This window comes from Mus musculus, chromosome X (assembly GCF_000001635.26).
Source record: "Mus musculus strain C57BL/6J chromosome X, GRCm38.p6 C57BL/6J".
NCBI classification, from domain to species: Eukaryota; Metazoa; Chordata; class Mammalia; order Rodentia; family Muridae; genus Mus; species Mus musculus.
This window is the reverse complement of record NC_000086.7, coordinates 129,791,222-129,809,518: the sequence shown is the minus strand read 5'-3', so window position 1 is coordinate 129,809,518 and position 18,297 is coordinate 129,791,222. Positions and strand designations below refer to the sequence as shown.

Genomic DNA, 18,297 nt, shown 5'->3' with positions numbered 1-18,297 from the left:
TGCATCCCTGGAATAAAACCTACTTGGTCAGGATGGATGATTGCTTTTATGTGTTCTTGGATTCGGTTAGCGAGAATTTTATTGAGGATTTTTGCATCGATATTCATAAGAGAAATTGGTCTGAAGTTCTCTATCTTTGTTGGGTCTTTCTGTGGTTTAGGTATCAGAGTAATAGTGGCTTCATAAAATGAGTTGGGTAGAGTACCTTCTACTTCTATTTTGTGAAATAGTTTGTGCAGAACTGGAATTAGATCTTCTTTGAAGGTCTGATAGAACTCTGCACTAAACCCATCTGGTCCTGGGCTTTTTTTGGCTGGGAGACTATTAATAACTGCTTCTATTTCTTTAGGGGATTAGGACTGTTTGGTTCATTAACCTGATCCTGTTTTAACTTTGGTACCTGCTATCTGTCCAGTAATTTGTCCATTTCGTTCAGGTTTTCCAGTTTTGTTGAGTATAACCTTTTGTAGAAGGATCTGATGGTGTTTTGGATTTCTTCAGGATCTGTTGTTATGTCTCCCTTTTCATTTCTGATTTTGTTAATTAGGATTTTGTCCCTGTGCCCTTTAGTGAGTCTAGCTAAGGGTTTATCTATCTTGTTGATTTTCTCAAAGAACCAACTCCTCGTTTGGTTAATTCTTTGAATAGTTCTTCTTGTTTCCACTTGGTTGATTTCACCCCTGAGTTTGATTATTTCCTGCCGTCTACTCCTCTTGGGTGAATTTGCTTCCTTTTTTTCTAGGGCTTTTAGATGTGTTGTCAAGCTGCTAGTATGTGCTGTCTCCCGTTTCTTCTTGGAGGCACTCAGAGCTATGAGTTTCCCTCTTAGAAATGCTTTCATTGTGTCCCATAGGTTTGGGTACGTTGTGGCTTCATTTTCATTAAACTCTAAAAAGTCTTTAATTTCTTTCTTTATTCCTTCCTTGACCAAGGTATCATTGAGAAGAGTGTTATTCAGTTTCCACGTGAATGTTGGCTTTCCATTATTTATGTTGTTATTGAAGATCAGTCTTAGGCCATGGTGGTCTGATAGGATACATGGGACAATTTCAATATTTTTGTATCTGTTGAGGCCTGTTTTGTGACCAATTATATGGTCAATTTTGGAGAAGGTCCCGTGAGGTGCTGAGAAGAATGTATATCCTTTTGTTTTAGGATAAAATGTTCTGTAGATATCTGTCAGGTTCATTTGTTTCATAACTTCTGTTAGTTTCACTGTGTCCCTGTTTAGTTTCTGTTTCCACGATCTGTCCTTTGAAGAAAGTGGTGTGTTGAAGTCTCCCACTATTATTGTGTGAGGTGCAATGTATGCTTTGAGCTTTACTAAAGTGTCTCTAATGAATGTGGCTGCCCTTGCATTTGGTGCGTAGATATTCAGAATTGAGAGTTCCTCTTGGAGGATTTTACCTTTGATGAGTATGAAGTGTCCCTCCTTGTCTTTTTTGATAACTTTGGGTTGGAAGTCGATTTTATCCGATATTAAAATGGCTACTCCAGCTTGTTTCTTCAGTCCATTTGCTTGGAAAATTGTTTTCCAGCCTTTCACTCTGAAGTAGTGTCTGTCTTTTTCCCTGAGATGGGTTTCCTGTAAGCAGCAGAATGTTGGGTCCTGTTTGTGTAGCCAGTTTGTTAGTCTATGTCTTTTTATTGGGGAATTGAGTCCATTGATATTAAGAGATATTAAAGAAAAGTAATTGTTGCTTCCTTTTATTTTTGTTGTTAGAGTTGGCATTCTGTTCTTGTGGCTGTCTTCTTTTTGGTTTGTTGAATGATTACTTTCTTGGTTGTTCTAGGGCGTGATTTCCGTCCTTGTATTGCTTCTTTTCTGTTATTATCCTTTGAAGGGCTGGATTCGTGGAAAGATATTGTGTGAATTTGTTTTTGTCGTGGAATACTTTGGTTTCTCCATCTATGGTAATTGAGAGTTTGGCCAGGTATAGTAGCCTGGGCTGGCATTTGTGTTCTCTTAGTGTCTGTATAACATCTGTCCAGGCTCTTCTGGCTTTCATAGTCTCTGGTGAAAAGTCTGGTGTAATTCTGATAGGCCTTCCTTTATATGTTACTTGACCTTTCTCCCTTACTGCTTTTAATATTCTATCTTTATTTAGTGCATTTGTTGTTCTGATTATTATGTGTCGGGAGGAATTTCTTTTCTGGTCCAGTCTATTTGGAGTTCTGTAGGCTTCTTGTATGATCATGGGCATCTCTTTTTTTATGTTTGGGAAGTTTTCTTCTATTATTTTGTTGAAGATATTAGCTGGCCCTTTAAGTTGAAAATCTTCATTCTCATCAATTCCTATTATCCGTAGGTTTGGTCTTCTCATTGTGTCCTGCATTACCTGGATGTTTTGAGTTAGGATCCTTTTGCATTTTGTATTTTCTTTGACTGTTGTGTCGATGTTCTCTATGGAATCTTTTGCACCTGAGATTCTCTCTTCCATTTCTTGTATTCTGTTGCTGATGCTCGCATCTATGGTTCCAGATCTCTTTCCTAGGGTTTCTATCTCCAGCGTTGCCTCGCTTTGGGTTTTCTTTATTGTGTCTACTTCCCCTTTTAGTTCTAATATGGTTTTGTTCATTTCCATCACCTGTTTGGATGTGTTTTCCTGTTTTTCTTTAATGATTTCTACCTGTTTGGCTGTGTTTTCCTGCTTTTCTGTAAGGGCCTGTAACTCTTTAGCAGTGCTCTCCTGTAATTCTTTAAGTGACTTATGTAAGTCCTTCTTGATGTCCTCTATCATCATCATGAGAAATGTTTTTAAATCTGGGTCTAGATTTTCGGTTGTGTTGGGGTGCCCAGGACTAGGTGGGGTGGGAGTGCTGCGTTCTGATGATGGTGAGTGGTCTTGATTTCTGTTAGTAGGATTCTTACGTTTGCCTTTCGCCATCTGGTAATCTCTGAAGCTAGCTGTTTTAGTTGTCACTGTTAAGAGTTTGTTCTTCAGGTGACTCTGTTAGCCTCTATAAGCAGACCTGGAGGGTAGCACTCTCCTTAGTTTCAGTGGGCAGAGTATTCTCTGCAGGCAAGCTCTCTTCTTGCAGGGCAGGTACCCAGATATCTGGTGTTCGAACCAGACTCCTGGCAGAAGTTGTGTTCCACTCACTAGAGGTCTTAGGGTCTCGTGTGGAATCCTGTGTGGGCCCTTGCGGGTGTCAGGCGACTCTGCTGGCAAGGTAGCCCGGGGCTCGAGTGGAGTGGAAGGGGTTTGTGCCCCAGATCAAGCCCTGGTAGCCTGCTTCCCTATGTACCGCAGTCTCAGGTTCCACGTGATTGGATTGGGGCAGGCGCTGTGTTCCACTCACCAGAGGTCTTAGGATCCCGTGGGGAGTCCCGTGTGGGCCCTTGCGGGTGTTGGGCAAGACTCTGCTGGCAAGGTAGCCCGGGTCTTGAGTCGAGCGGAAGGGACTTGTGCCCAAGAAATTTCATATCTAAAAGTTCAGTTCTTTTTCCACCATCAACTCTAATGATGATACTTACCAGCTTTCTATTATAAGACTGTTGGCTTTGGTGAGGTTCTATAATGGCAGCTAAAGATAAGGTAAGAAATGCTCCACCTCAAACTCTTTACTCTAATACACCATGTTTCTAATAAAGGCTGTTGCTGTTAAGATTATACTATTATTTTAAAGTAATATATGCTCATTTGTAAATGGTATTCATACGTATATCAGTATAACTGTTTTGCTGTTATCAGTGCTTAAGATAGTAAAACAAGGTAGTAAACTGATAAGAAATGTTGGCAATTGAACAATGGTCAGGATTTATCTGATAAAAAAATGGGAGAAAGTTTATAACATACTCACTATAAAGATATGTACTCACTGAATATATTCACTTATGTTCACTTTCCATTTATAAGTAAATTTTTCAACTGTATTTCCTGTATACAACATAATGTTCTAAAAAAGAAGTCATTGTAGATGACTAAGTCTAGTTCATCATTATGTACTATTTCAAATAATGTTATGCAGAGAATACTTTTTATTAAATCTTCACATTGTCAATACAATATATTATTAATTATAGTTACTACTTTATAAAATAGATCTCTGTTAACTTATGCCCCATAGCTACACAAAGTATTGAAATCCTTTGGCAATTATTTCCCTATTATCCCGCCCCCAACTACAAAAATAGGTAGTTGTTATTGTCAATTTGTTACAATGTAGAGTCTCCTGGAAAGAAGGAACCTATGTTGAAGAATTGACTCAATAGGACTAGCTGCTAGCTATCTCTGGGAGAAATTGTTTTGACACCAGACAGCACAACTGCTTTATAGTGGAAAAAATGGGGGAGGGGGGGTGGAGTCTAAGGAGATAAAAAGGAATGGAAACTACTTGTGTACACAAATAGAAGAATCTGAACATGAATAAAAAAAAATCACCCATGTTAACAAGAAGCAAAAAAGTCCAGTTAACTGAACATAACTGCTCAGTGAAAGAGAGAAAAATGAGAAAGACAGAAAATGTTATTAACAAAATACTCTCAAGGAATGTTTCTGGGTTTGTTACTATTATCATCATTATTAATTAAGACAGGACAATGGAATAACACTTATAATGAATAACATTTATAATGCAAGATAGATTAGGACATGTTTGGTAAAGAAGGGATGCAACAAATGTTATTGAATTCTTTATATAAAATGTATGTTCATACATAAGATTAATACGTTAAATTAACAAATCATGTTTTGAGGTCTCTAAAAGAGATCTGGTGAAGCTAACCAATGTGAGATTACCCAATGTCTCATTTGTCCCTTTTCTAGATTAAAAAAAATGTTGAGAAATCCAAGTATTACACTTATTATTTTAGAAGTACTTTAGAGTACACAAAAAGAAACATAAGAAGTACACTACAGAATGCAAGTTGTATGACTGTTGCTAAGGGATAGTGTTAGGGTAAGGGTTAGGTTTAATTCCTTGGTTCCAATTAGCATATTGTTGTTTGTTTTAAACTGTATCTTCCCAACTATCTTTCATGTACTCAACAGGCCTTGAAGACTTAGGCTCACTTTGCTTTGGACCAGCAAGCATGCAAATTAGTTAATTGAAAATTGATTTGTTATGTCACAAACTACAAAATACTAGAGAACAAAGAGAAATAAATCTGTCCCTAATTTTAGGCACTATGATTAGGACAGACATTCTAGCAAATAAATAAACAAACAATCTCAAATATTCGTGGAAATGCTATTGTTATCTCAACAAGGTTATGTCTGTTGTTTATATGGCATAAAACTTCCCCACAGACATTCCTATTTAAGATGCAGCGTTATTCTGGACACATGTAGTTTAAAATGACAATGAAATTAGAGGTCAAACTCACCATCATTTTCTCAAAGAGGTCCAGAACTTCCTTTTCAGACAAAATCAAAGATCGGTCATCATGTACTATCAGAGCTGGGGGAATCTCAACCACTGCAGTTTGATAATCAATAGAATGTTGAATAACAGGCTTTTCTCTCTTGGTGGCAGATTTTCTGAAACTTGTAATTCGGTCACGCTAGAAACAGAGAAAGAAAACAAAACAAAACAAAAATAAAGCCCTAAGAAAAGAATCAGGATTCATGAACAAGAAGAATGAAAGCATCAAAATGGCATTTAGTATAATATATATTATTATTGTCTCTTGACAAAATGTTATTGTAAGCAGCAAGCACCAGTTAGAGACTGGACTATTTTGCAACCTTTGAGTAGTTCTTCAGCTTCAGAAGTCTAGGGGTGAGAAAACATTCCTCAAAAGTAAAATTTAGTCACTTGTCATTTCTTTCTTTACACAGGAAGTAAGTAAAGAGACACTTTGGATCAAAATCTTGTGGTGGTTGTTTTAGGAAGAATGAGGCTTTGGTGCCAACTTCAGTGCTATGGAAAGGGAGAGTGGAAACGGAACAACTGCTAGCAAACTCAAAGGGAATTTTAGGGTAATGTTTTTTCTTCTGCACACTGTAAAAACTGTGACAAGTATATATGAATAACTGTCATTTTAGCAGTTGCCTAATACCATGGAGTCTGAAGACAGACACAGTGAGTTTAAATCCAAACTGGAAAATCACTAACTCAGAATCAGTCAGGAAAGGAAGATACCCTTCTCTCTCACTATTTCCTCTTCTTATATTGTAGGTAATTGTAAAAGCCAAATACACTTGGTGGGCGTTGATTCTAATTACTGTTATTACCATATTCCTCAACTCTTTCTTTCCAAATCAGTGGCACCAGTAGGAAGTAAAACAAAGCTAAAGCACTCATTCCATTTGTTGAACATATAAACAGAAATATTTTCTTCCCCCTTTAAATATTATCTGACAAACTCACTACTTTACAGGTATTTTCTTTAAACTATTGATACCATGTACAATCTCTAACAATGAGCTTGCTCTTTCATACCAAGTGAGTCAAGGACTTTAGCTGCTTGTCAATGGACCATCTGATTTAAAAACCACCAAATATTTGACATCAAACATTAGTAATATTCATAAAACTGGAGACAACTCAGTTTTATTCAGGTGTCTGTTAGGAAGCACATGCAATATCATCAGGTCACAATAAGCAAACACACATGTTAGCTATGATGACAATGAATGTACACTGCCATGTTACCACCATCCTTTTAAATAACCTTAAGAATATGAAAGCATTCCAGACATTATTACAGTTTATGTTTGTTTACCCCCTAAGAGAACATAGTCTTTATTTTATTGATTGAAATAATGGGTGCTTTTTTTTTTTAACACGTGTACTTTGAAGAAAGCAGTTTTAAGCAGCTTACTTGGGATTACAGAAATTATTTGAGTACATGGTTGCTTACAGAGAGATTATAGAAACCACAATATTTTAGAGCTGGGAAGAAAAATGAAATGCCATCCAAACCAATTCCCTCAATTCACACAACAGGTGACTCCCTTAAATACATGAGTCCCTGGTTCTGATCTCAGCGTTCATATTACAAGTATTTCTTTAAAATTATTTCAACTGTATTATTAAATGTTGTGTAACTCTTTGAGGAAACTTAAGTTGGTTTAGATAATTGCTTCTCACATCTCAAAAAAAAAAAAGAAAGAAAAAAACAATCAGTAATCCCAAATAAACTGAGTCAAATTTTACTCAAAGATATGGTGAAAAAAGAAAAAGATTTGGTGGACATGAAAGCATTTAAATATGTAGTTGGCCATTAAATTAATATATCTTTTCTCCATTCATTATACACCACTTAAAGTACTTATACAGTGAAAGCATTTATACTGAGTATCAGCATTGGTAACATACAGACTTGAGCTTTCTACACCTTTCATTCTAATGCAAAAAATGGCTTTGTACTTCAGCTATATTTTGGTAAGAAAATGAAGTTAAGTTACATACCTTCATTTCCTTAAAACAGTAATATGATTTAACATTTTTTGTAGATAGGTAAGTTCATATTAAAAAAAATCTTAGCTTATAACTTCCAACAAGAATTACTATGGTAGTCTGAGCTCAAAAATATAAGCTTTTAAATTCAATAGTACATATTTGATTTGTAGACAAATTCTTCTAATATCAGAATTTAATATACTCACAATATATTTATCTATCAATAGAGAAAACAGCCATGTTTTTATAGTCTACATGTATTCATCAAAATATTGGTTGTTATATATTACAATGATTTAAAAAAAAACATAGCTGGAATCTGACCCAATTATTTGGGTAATTTTGAGGCAGTTTCTTTTTATTGAGGTGGGGCAGGGCACTAAATAGCCCTGGGTAACCTAGAACTCTTTGTATATACCAGGCTGACCTCCTCCATTACCAGAAGCAATCCTCCTTCCTCAGTCTCTGAAATGTGAGAATTACAGGTATGTACCACTGTGCCTAGCTACGATTGCTTACATACATATGTGAAAAGGGGTGAATTGCTCTATTGGCAAAGATCCTATTCTGCTCTATTTTCTAAAGGGGTGAATTGCTCTATTGGCAAAGATCCTATTCTGCTCTATTTTCTAAACATGCAGTCACTTTATGTGTTGCATATATATGCTTTAATGTCCACTTTTTAAATAAAAACATAACATGCACAAGCAATGAAATAACATGCTGCTCACACCACCTTACCACATCATCTGCCAAAGTTTTTATTTGAATGTTCTATTAAAACCAAAAGGAAACAAACAAAAGAAAATAACAGTCAGAAAAAAGAAACTCATAAGTCAACCAAGACAACAATAATTAAAGAAATTCAATGATTCTCATCTTTTATCAAATGAAAATTGTCAAAAAATAAAACTCAACATACAAATAACACACCCATTACAAAATTTTTAAAAAATATGGTAGAAATTTAAAATGAAGGTTTGGTTGGGGAGAGGATTAGCTATTTGATTTTAAATATGGACACTAAGATCAAACTTTCATATGTATATTAGATAGCACCACAACAGTATTAAAATACTACAAAGCAGTAAGCAAACTGGAATGCCAGGGCCAGGAAGCAGGAGTGGGTGGGTTGGGGAGCAGGGCAGGGGTAGGATATAGGACGCTTTGGGGATAGCATTTGAAATGTAAATGAAGAAAATATCTAATAAAAATTGCCTTAAAAGTAAAAAATAAATAAAAAAAGAAAAGAAACTTCAAATGAAGGTTTAGTAAGGGGGAGGGTTAGCTATTTGACTTTAAATATGGACATTAAGATCAAACTTTCATTTGTATATTAGATAGCACCACAATAGTATTAAAATACTACAAAGCAGTAAGCAAACTTCTGTTCCCTCGCAGTCTTTCAAAAGGTTCTGAAATGAATAGTGCCTAAACGATTATGAAATTAAAATAAAACAGAGTAACTATTTCACATATAGCAAATATTACTTAATGAGTAAAATGTTAAAACGTAACAAATCTAACAATTCAATAAAATTCAGGATTCAGAAGATAATTCAGAATCTTACAGTAGCATGCAATCAGTATAAAGTCAAGATTTCACTGTTTTAAGTACAGCCACACATCTCTTCATGATGATGTTATGTTTCTAGAAATGCACAATAAATGGCATCAGAGTACACTCAAGCAAACTAGGATGGCACAGATAATATACTCTTGCACGGTCACCATCTCATGTGCAGTCCCTTCAGACTTGTTTCACATTCTGTTTCTTACAGAAGAAGCCAAATGAAGTGTATCTAACATAGCCATAAATATTGGCATGAATTTTTACTAAGTAAAATACACATCTTTCACTACAGACAATTGCATTGGGAGTTTTCCATAAGTCAAAACTGCTTGGTCTCAAAGTTCGGAGCAGAGCCTGAAGGAATGACCATCCAGAGACTGCCCTACTTGGGGATCTACCCCATAAACAACCACCAAACCCAGACATTAGGCAGATGCCAACAAGAGCCTGCTGACAGGAGCCTGATATAGCTGCCTCCTATGAGGCTCTGCCAGTACCTAGTAAATACAGTAGTGGATGCTCACAGTCATCCATTGGACGGGACACAAGTTCCCCAGTGAAGGAGCCAGAGAAATACCCAGGGAGCTGAAGGGGACTGAAGCTCCATAGAAGGAACATCAATATGAACTAACCAGTTACCCCCCCCCCCCAGAGCTTCTTGGAACTATACCACCAATCAAAAAAAAAAAAAAAAAAAACACACAGTGGTACTTGTGGCTCTAGCTGTATATGTAGCAGAGGATGGCCTAGTCGGTCATCAATGGGAGTAGAGGCCCTTATTCCTGTGAAGGCTCTAAGCCCCAGTATAGGGGACTGCCAGGACCAGGTAGAGGGAGTGTGTGGCTTGGGGAGCAGGTGGACAGGGAGGGGATAGGGGATTTTGGGAGGGGAAACTAGGAAAAAGGATAACATTTGAAATGTAAATAAAGAAAATATCTAATAAAAAAAAACTGCTTGGTCTCGCAATCTCAGAAACTTGCCTTCAATTACTACTATCCACTCTGTGCTATTGAAAACCATCCTAACCTAGAACAAACATGGCAAATGCACTAGTGCATGTATGGATCATTTTTGTATTTTGAAAGCTTCAACTCCCTTAGGAATCGAAACTTCTTCTCCTGTACTAAATCATCATAAAACTCAATAAATCTTTATTTCCTTGGGGAAGAGGGGAGAGGAGTTTAGAAGGTGGCTTAGTAAGGAAAGTGCTCACTGAATAAACATGAAAAGCTAAGTTTGAAACTATATAACCCACCTTAAGCCAGGTGCAGTGTTGTGCATCTATAATCCCACTACTCCAACAAGATGAGAGGCTGTGACAAGAGAACCCATGAAAGCTAATGGGTTACCTGTCAATGCAGAAAGGAACAACAAAGAGACCCTGGTTCAAACTAAATAAGGAAGTGAGGACCAAGAAATACCCAAAGTTGTGCTCTGACCTCCACTCATCCACAAACGTGCTGTGGCATGCAAGTGCACACCACACACACATACATACATACACACACATACACACACACACAAAATATGAACATCACACAAAAGCACAAAAGATTAAAAGGGGGGTCATTTAAATAAAAACTAAAGCAATCTTTAAAAAAAAAAAAAAGTGGTGGTATACGCCTTTAATCCTGGCACTTGAAAGGCAGAGGCAGGCAGATTTCTGAGTTCGAGGCCAGCCTGCTCTACAAAATGAGTTCCAGGACAGCCAGGGCTACACAGAGAAACCTTGTCTCGGAAAAAAAAAAATCAATTCACCATAGACACTTTTCTCCATTTCTTTTCTCTTGAGTTTTCTGGTGAGTTATAGAAAAGCTTCAGGAACAGTGATGATAGATGGGATTTCCTGCAAAGCACAATTACAGACCTGAAATGAGCCTGCTAACATCTGACATGAGCCTGCCCAGCTGGGTTTTTTCGATAGACTACATAACTCTTCAAGCAACTTCTGCTTTCCTTTCCTTCCATTCCTTTGGGGTTATACAGTTATGATTGGAAACATCTACATTTCCAAATCCAGAATAGAAATTAGAAGAAAAATATTTGCTTCAGTCAAGTTCCTATATTAAGACACACGTATGTCAGAAATACTTCAACACTGTATCTCAATTGAACACATGTTGACAATTTAATCAGTGAAAACAAGCCCCCCCCCAAAAAAAATAGAAATGAGTCCTAGCCAGAGAAATTTGACAACAAAAGGAGATCAAGAGGATACAAATTGGAAAGGAAGAAGTCAAAATATCACTTTTTGCAGATGATATGATAGTCTATATAAGAGACCCTAAAAATTCCACCAGAGAACTCCTAAGCCTGATAAACAGCTTCAATGAAGTAGCTGTATATAAAATTAACTCAAACAAGACAACGGCCTTTCACTACACAAAGAATAAACAGGCTGAGAAAGAAATTAGGGAACCAACACCCTTCTCAATAGTCACAAATAACATAAAATACCTTGGCATGACTCTAACTAAGGAAGTGAAAGATCTGTATGATAAAAACTTCAAGTCTCTGAAGAAAGAATTAAAGAAAATCTCAGAAGATGGAAAGATCTCCCATGCTCATGGATTGGCAGGATCAATATAGTAAAAAATGGCTATCTTGCCAAAAGCAATCTACAGATTCAATGCAATCCCCATCAAAATTCCAACTCAATTCTTCAACGAATTAGAAAGAGCAATCTGCAAATTCATCTGGAATAACAAAAAACCTAGGATAGCAAAAACTCTTCTCAAGGATAAAAGAATGTCTGTTGGAATCACCATGCCTGACCTACAGCTGTACTACAGAGCAATTGTTATAAAAACTTCATGGTACTGGTATAGTGACAGACAAGTAGACCAGTGGAATAGAATTGAAGACCCAGAAATGAACCCACACACCTATGGTCATTTGATCTTCGACAAGGGAGCTAAAACCATCCAGTGGAAAAAAGACAGCATTTTCAACAAATGATGCTGGCACAACTGGCAGTTATCATGTAGAAGAATGCGAATTGATCCATTCCTATTTCCTTGTACTAAGGTCAAATCTAAGTGGATTAAGGAACTTCACATAAAACCAGAGACAGTGAAACTTATAAAGGAGAAAGTGGGGAAAAGCCTCGAAGATATGGGCACAGGGGAAAAATTCCTGAATAGAACAGCAATGGCTTGTGCTGTAAGATCAAGAATTGACAAATGGGACCTCATAAAATTGCAAAGCTTCTGTAAGGCAAAGGATACTGTCAATAAGACAAAAAGGCCACCAACAGACTGGGAAAGGATCTTTACCTATCCTAAATCAGATAGGGGAATAATATCTAATATATATAAAGAACTGAAGAAGGTGGACTCCAGAAAATCAGATAACCCCATTAAAAAATGGGGCTCAGAGCTAAACAAAGAATTCTCACCTGAGGAATACTGAATGGCTGAGAAGCACCTGAAAAAATGTTCAGCATCCTTAATCATCAGGGAAATGCAAATCAAAACAGCCCTGAGATTCCATCTCACACCAGTCAGAATGGCTAAGATCAAAAATTCAGGTGACAGCAGATGCTGGCGAGGAAGTGGAGAAAGAGGAACACTCCTCCATTTTTGGTGGGATTGCAAGCTTGTACAACCACTCTGGAAATCAGTCTGGTGGTTCCTTAGAAAATTGGACATAATACTACCGGAGGATCCCGCAATACCTCTTCTGGGCATATATCCAGAAGATGTTCCAACTGGTAAGAATGACACATGCTCCGCTATGTTCATAGCAGCCTTATTTATAATAGCCAGAAGCTGGAAAGAACCCAGATGCCCCTCAACAGAGGAATGAATATAGAAAATGTGGTACATTTACACAATGCAGTACTACTCAGCTATTAAAAAGAATGAATTTATGAAATTCCTAGGCAAATGGATGGACCTGGAGGGCATCATCCTGAGTGAGGTAACCCAATCACAAAAGAACTCACATGATATGTACTCACTGATAAGTGGATATTAGCCCAGAAACTTAGAATACCCAAGATACAAAATACAAAACACATGAAACTCAAGAAGAATGAAGACCAAAGTGTGGACACTTTGTCCCTTCTTTGAATTGGGAAGAAAACACCCATGGAAGGAGTTACAGAGACAAAGTTTGGAGCTGAGACAAAAGGATGGACCATCTAGAGACTACCATATCCGGGTATCCATCCCATAATCAGCCACCAAATGCAGACACCATTGAATACACTAGCAAGATTTTGCTGAAAGGACCCTGATATAGCTGTCTCTTGTGAGACTATGCCGGGGCCTAGCAAACACAGAAGTGGATGCTCACAGTCAGCTATTGGATGGATCACAGGGCCCCCAATGGAGGAGCTAGAGAAAGTATCCTAGGAGCTAAAGGGATCTGCGACCCTATAGGTGGAACAACAATATGAACTAAGCAGTATCCCCTGGAGCTCGTGTCTCTACCTGCATATGTATCAGAACATGGCCTAGCTGGCCATCAGTGGAAAGAGAGGCCCATTGGTCCTGCAAACTTTATATGCCTCAGTACAGGGGAACGCCAGGGCCAAGAAGTGGGAGTGGGTGGGTAGAGGAGTGGGGGGAAGGGTATGCAGGACTTTTGGGATAGCATTGGAAATGTAAATGAGGAAAATACCTAATAAAAAAATTTTAAATAAAAAAAGGAAAAAAAACAAAATGAAAAAAAAATAGAAATGCTAGCTATCTTTTCACTTTGTTTTACAGGAAGAGTCTAAAATCTTCTCACATTTCTCTACTTTGAATTAACATTCTTTGGTTCACACTAGGCCACATAATATGGACATTTAGAGTTGGGTGAAATTTAAGATAATATAAGCAAACATCTTATGTTACAAATAAGAGAGTATCATTTATGCTAATGGTACCCCTGTATTCCATTTTCTATGCTGAAGACTTCTACATTAAGTCACTCTTCATTTCCAATAGCCTAGCAACAGACTGTTCAGTAACACACACACATACACACACAAACACACACTCATACACATACACAGGCAAGCACACACACACCAAACCTAATTAAAACCACCACCAGCTCTTACCTAGATTTTCTTAGTAACCTCCTACCTTGTCTCCCTCATTCTATTTTTGTTCTCTTACAGTGAGTTTTGAAAAGGGCAGACAATGGTATACTGTGAAAACCAAAGTCATGTCACTCCCCAGCTCAAACCTGCAATGACTATTTTCCCATCCAATGCAACTCAAGGTCATTACAATCACTAGATAATCCCTGACCTCATCTTTCACTGCTTCTCCTTCATTCAACTAGCTCCATTCGCACTAACCACCTCAGTGCTCCCAAGAAAAGAAAGCAATCACACACGAATTCGCTCTTCCCCCTACCTGCATTGTTCATTTCTGTTATCTGTACAACTTGCCCCTTCATCCTCCTACCAATGATTTTTTTTTTTGTCAGTGAGGCCTACTCTGGTAATTCTAGTAATAACATAGGCCTAATCCACACATTCCCTTGTTTGTCTTTCTCCAAATAATATTTAATATAACAATCTTTAAACTAATGTTATTCATTATGTTACCTTTTGCTTTTTACTCTCTAGTGCTGGAGATATAACCCAGGGCTCAGTACATGTTAAGCAATCACTCTGCCATTCAGCTACACCCTCAACTGTTTCCTATCTTTTTCAACACACTATAATATGAGCTGTAGAGGGATAGATAGTCTTTTCTGACTGATTGTGGGCAGTGCTTCTGATGTCTAAAACAACGCTTGGTACACTAAAGCGCAATAATGATTATGAATGACTCTCATACTCCCTTTCATAAATATTTACTTCATCCTGGTCCTGCAAAGACTAATAACCCAAAGGTATTCAGGCTCTGTATGACTTGGCCCCAGGCCACCTTTCACTTTTCCCTCTTGGTCCTTGTACTACTTAAAGCAAAATATTACTTAGTGTATGTCCTATGATGTCCTGTTGGTAGTTTTGCAGATCCCTTGACCTGAGATATTCATTTTAGTAGATGTATTTCTATTTCTAGAACGTCTCTAAAATTTAAAATTTGACTATTGGCAAATCAAATGTGAAACTCTGAAAACTGGATAATGACTGTACTCTATTTTACTCTCAAAGATTTTTTTTCCTCTAACAGTTATTTTCAAGAATGATAGAGTACCCCCAGGGCACAAAGCAAATTATAGTCACATAAAAAATTATTCCAATTACTTATGATAGAGAGCCATAAAGAAAAACACTTCACTCTTGAATTTTTGATTTATAAATTTCATTCCAGCACAGAAACATACATTCTATATAAATGTGAACATTTACTATAATGCAGCTGTTTTCTAATACATTTCTCTCATTACCATATTTGCTCTCAGGAGCAAGAGAGGTTGCTCAGTGGGTAAGAGCACATACTGTTCTTGGAGAAGACCCCAATGTAGTAGCCAGCACCCAAATCGGTCGGGTGGCTCATAGCTCCCTGTAACTTCAGAACAGTCAACACCTTTTCTCACACTACAGACGCCTGTACACATGCGTCAGACACTCATGCAGACACACACATACGTACACATGCAAAGCAAAAAGAATTTTTAAAAATATTTCAATTTCACAAATACTATATTTCATAAACATAGTGACACTGAAAACCTTTCTTTCAAATTGAAAGAAAGGACTATGGTGGGCTGAAAAGTTAAATCTTTAGCAGGGACAAAGAAACTGAGCTTCAGAAACTGTGATTTTCTTTTAGCCATTGTATACTAAAAATGCACTAATATTGTAGTTTAAGTCACAATTAAGTAATCATCAATAGAAAACCAATGAGTGGCAGTGAAAACTCAATATACAGGAGCACCCCATCATAGTAACAAAGACACCAAACAGTAAAGAAGTTCAAAAAAATGTAAAGAGCTGCTTTGGGGCAAGACTAAGTCAAACATGTTCCTATGAACTGATCTTTAAAACACATTTGAAAATAACTGTATCAAAGTTTACTTTCAGGACTGAATTATAGCACAGTGGTAGAGCATTCACTAGACATGTATGAGAGACCATGAGTTAGGCCCTCAGCACAGAAAAACAGTATTTTAAAATGAATAGATAAACTATCATTTCATATCCATATGTTCTTCCCAGAAAAGTTCTCAAATCATTTATGAATTTAATATATATAGATGTACATATGTTTCCTCAAACCACAAAAAAAGCAAACATGGATCTTATTCCTTCACACAAACTAGAGAGCTATACATGGACTTGAAAGAACATTTAAAAGGCTAAGACAAAAATAACCCCCAAAATTGGAATCACAGCCTTGAATTAAAAGCACTGATTAAAGTCATTTTGTTAAGTTTTTATTATGCAAATATAATGATAATGGTCATTACAATGGTGGCATATTACATCAATAAGTATAGTGACCATATATTTTCATTAAGCGCAACTCTGAAGAAGCAATCAAACTATGCATTACTCAAGCAATCAGTGTTTATTAAACTTCATCTATGATCAGCTATATTAAATATAATAGTGTAGAATTATATAGCGTTATATAATTATAAAAGTATTGCTCTAGAGTCTCAACCCCTTAAGAATAAGAGAAATGGCTGAGTTACTATAAACTCTAATGTTGAAGTTCTGATCGCAAAGCTAAAGGTCATTATGGCAAGAAAATTAAGTTTTAATTTTCTCAATCAGGCAGAAATTAACAAAAGGAGCAAGATGTAAAGAGTCAACTCTCTCATGGCTAACGTTACATGGTAATACAGTGCTTTATAAACATTGTGCAACTAGTCTAGTACCACAGAAATTGAAAAACTAAATTAGATATAATTCAAAAGTCTCATCGTCAACTCAAAAACCACAATCACTGTATTAGACAATTCTCTTTTAATGAAGATCAATAAGTTGGCCATTACAACAAAAAATGCATGGTCAATTATTCACCCAGCTTTAAGTATCTTGCTCACAAAAAAAAAAAATAAAATAAAATAAAATAAAAGCCAGAACAATGAGATACAGAAAGATGCATTCATATCAATATAACAAACATTTGCATCTACCATGTAAGTTCTAGTTTAGAGATCAGAGGATTGAACAAACAATCACAAAAAATTGGGGAAGTGAGGGTACTGCCTGGGTTCTCAAGAGAAAGTACCCTAGTATAGCTTCCACACACATTTCAAGTTAGAAATATCTTGAGGAAAGGGAGCAAGGGAGTCAAGAGACACAAGGCAGGCCTAAACTCCTCTATATGGCACATCTGCCTAATACCTATTCAGATTGGAGGCCGTCATACAAGGAACTGGTTCTGCCTTCCAACTTGTAAGATCATATACTCTGAACTTTCAAAGCTAGTAAGACCAATCGAAATAATTCCAGATTATTTGAATACCTAGTAATAAAAATCAACATTCTAAGCAGTCCTTGGAATCCTTCATAGAGATTTTGAGTTTAGTAGTTCCCTGTTCTATTTATTTCACCAAGAAAATTATCTATAATCTGATTTTTAGAAGCAAGCTCAATGTAGAGAATTGCTTCTAGGATGACAGAACAAATATTAGCTTTCAACATCATGGAAATGTTTACTACCTGGATTTAAAATTATCCTCAGTCACTCTTTCATCTCCTTTCTAACATAAGAGTCATTTTCTAACAGGAACACATCATTTTAGGCAATACTGTCCTCCATCACAATTAATATTTATGAATAGATGCTAGATGAACTGGCAACATGCTAGACACTACAAACTTAAAGAAATATAGTCCTGCTTTCAAAGCCCAAAACCCTAAAAGATGAGATGACCATACTGACCTTAAGCTCCAATTTCTGCCTTACTTTGCTGTTTAACACCTTTAACTATCCATTTCTTCACTTAAGTAGGAAAATACATTTATATTTTTATTAACAGTAACCACACCTCCTCAGAAATACTGCCAAGTTGAAGCATCAAACTTTAAGCCACCAGACTTTTTGCTATTACAAATCAAAATTCTTTCTGCTATTGTTCTGACAAAAAAGAAAAAAAAGAAAGAAAGAAAGAAAACCACGTTCCTTCTGGGATCTTCTTCTCAAGCTGTTCTTTCGATATAAAAAGAATAAAATATTTATATATAAGAGATCAAATATAACATCAAAGTCCGGGACTTCTGTTTTCTTCATGAAGCAAAAGACTGTTACTACATTAAATTAGTTTTTTAAGCCTATCCTAACAATAAAAAAATGAACTGTACCACCATAAACTTGAATGTCAGAAAAGGCAACTATAGTATGGGAATCCAACAGTCTCTTCTGTTTGATAGGCATGACCCACCTCAGAATATGTTCAGGAAATGTATGCTCACCACTTTGGTATTCAACAAAAGTTCCTAAGAATAAATTGTAAAAGCCACATTGTAT

General features: G+C 36.6%; 1 protein-coding gene across 4 annotated transcripts in view; it reads right to left on the bottom strand.

Moving 5' to 3' along the window:
• Positions 1 to 18,297, bottom strand: part of Diaph2 (diaphanous related formin 2) — a 716,167-nt gene that overhangs the window by 656,316 nt on the left and 41,554 nt on the right. For 3 of the 4 annotated variants that reach the window (XM_006528581.4, XM_030251385.1, NM_172493.2), the window contains exons 2-3: positions 8,092 to 8,124; positions 5,330 to 5,506 (exon numbers count right to left, since the gene is read on the bottom strand). In XM_006528581.4, the coding sequence (XP_006528644.1) occupies positions 5,330 to 5,506; positions 8,092 to 8,124 (210 nt within the window). The remainder of the gene's footprint in view (positions 1 to 5,329; positions 5,507 to 8,091; positions 8,125 to 18,297) is intronic. The other variant, XM_006528582.4, reaches the window with a different exon arrangement.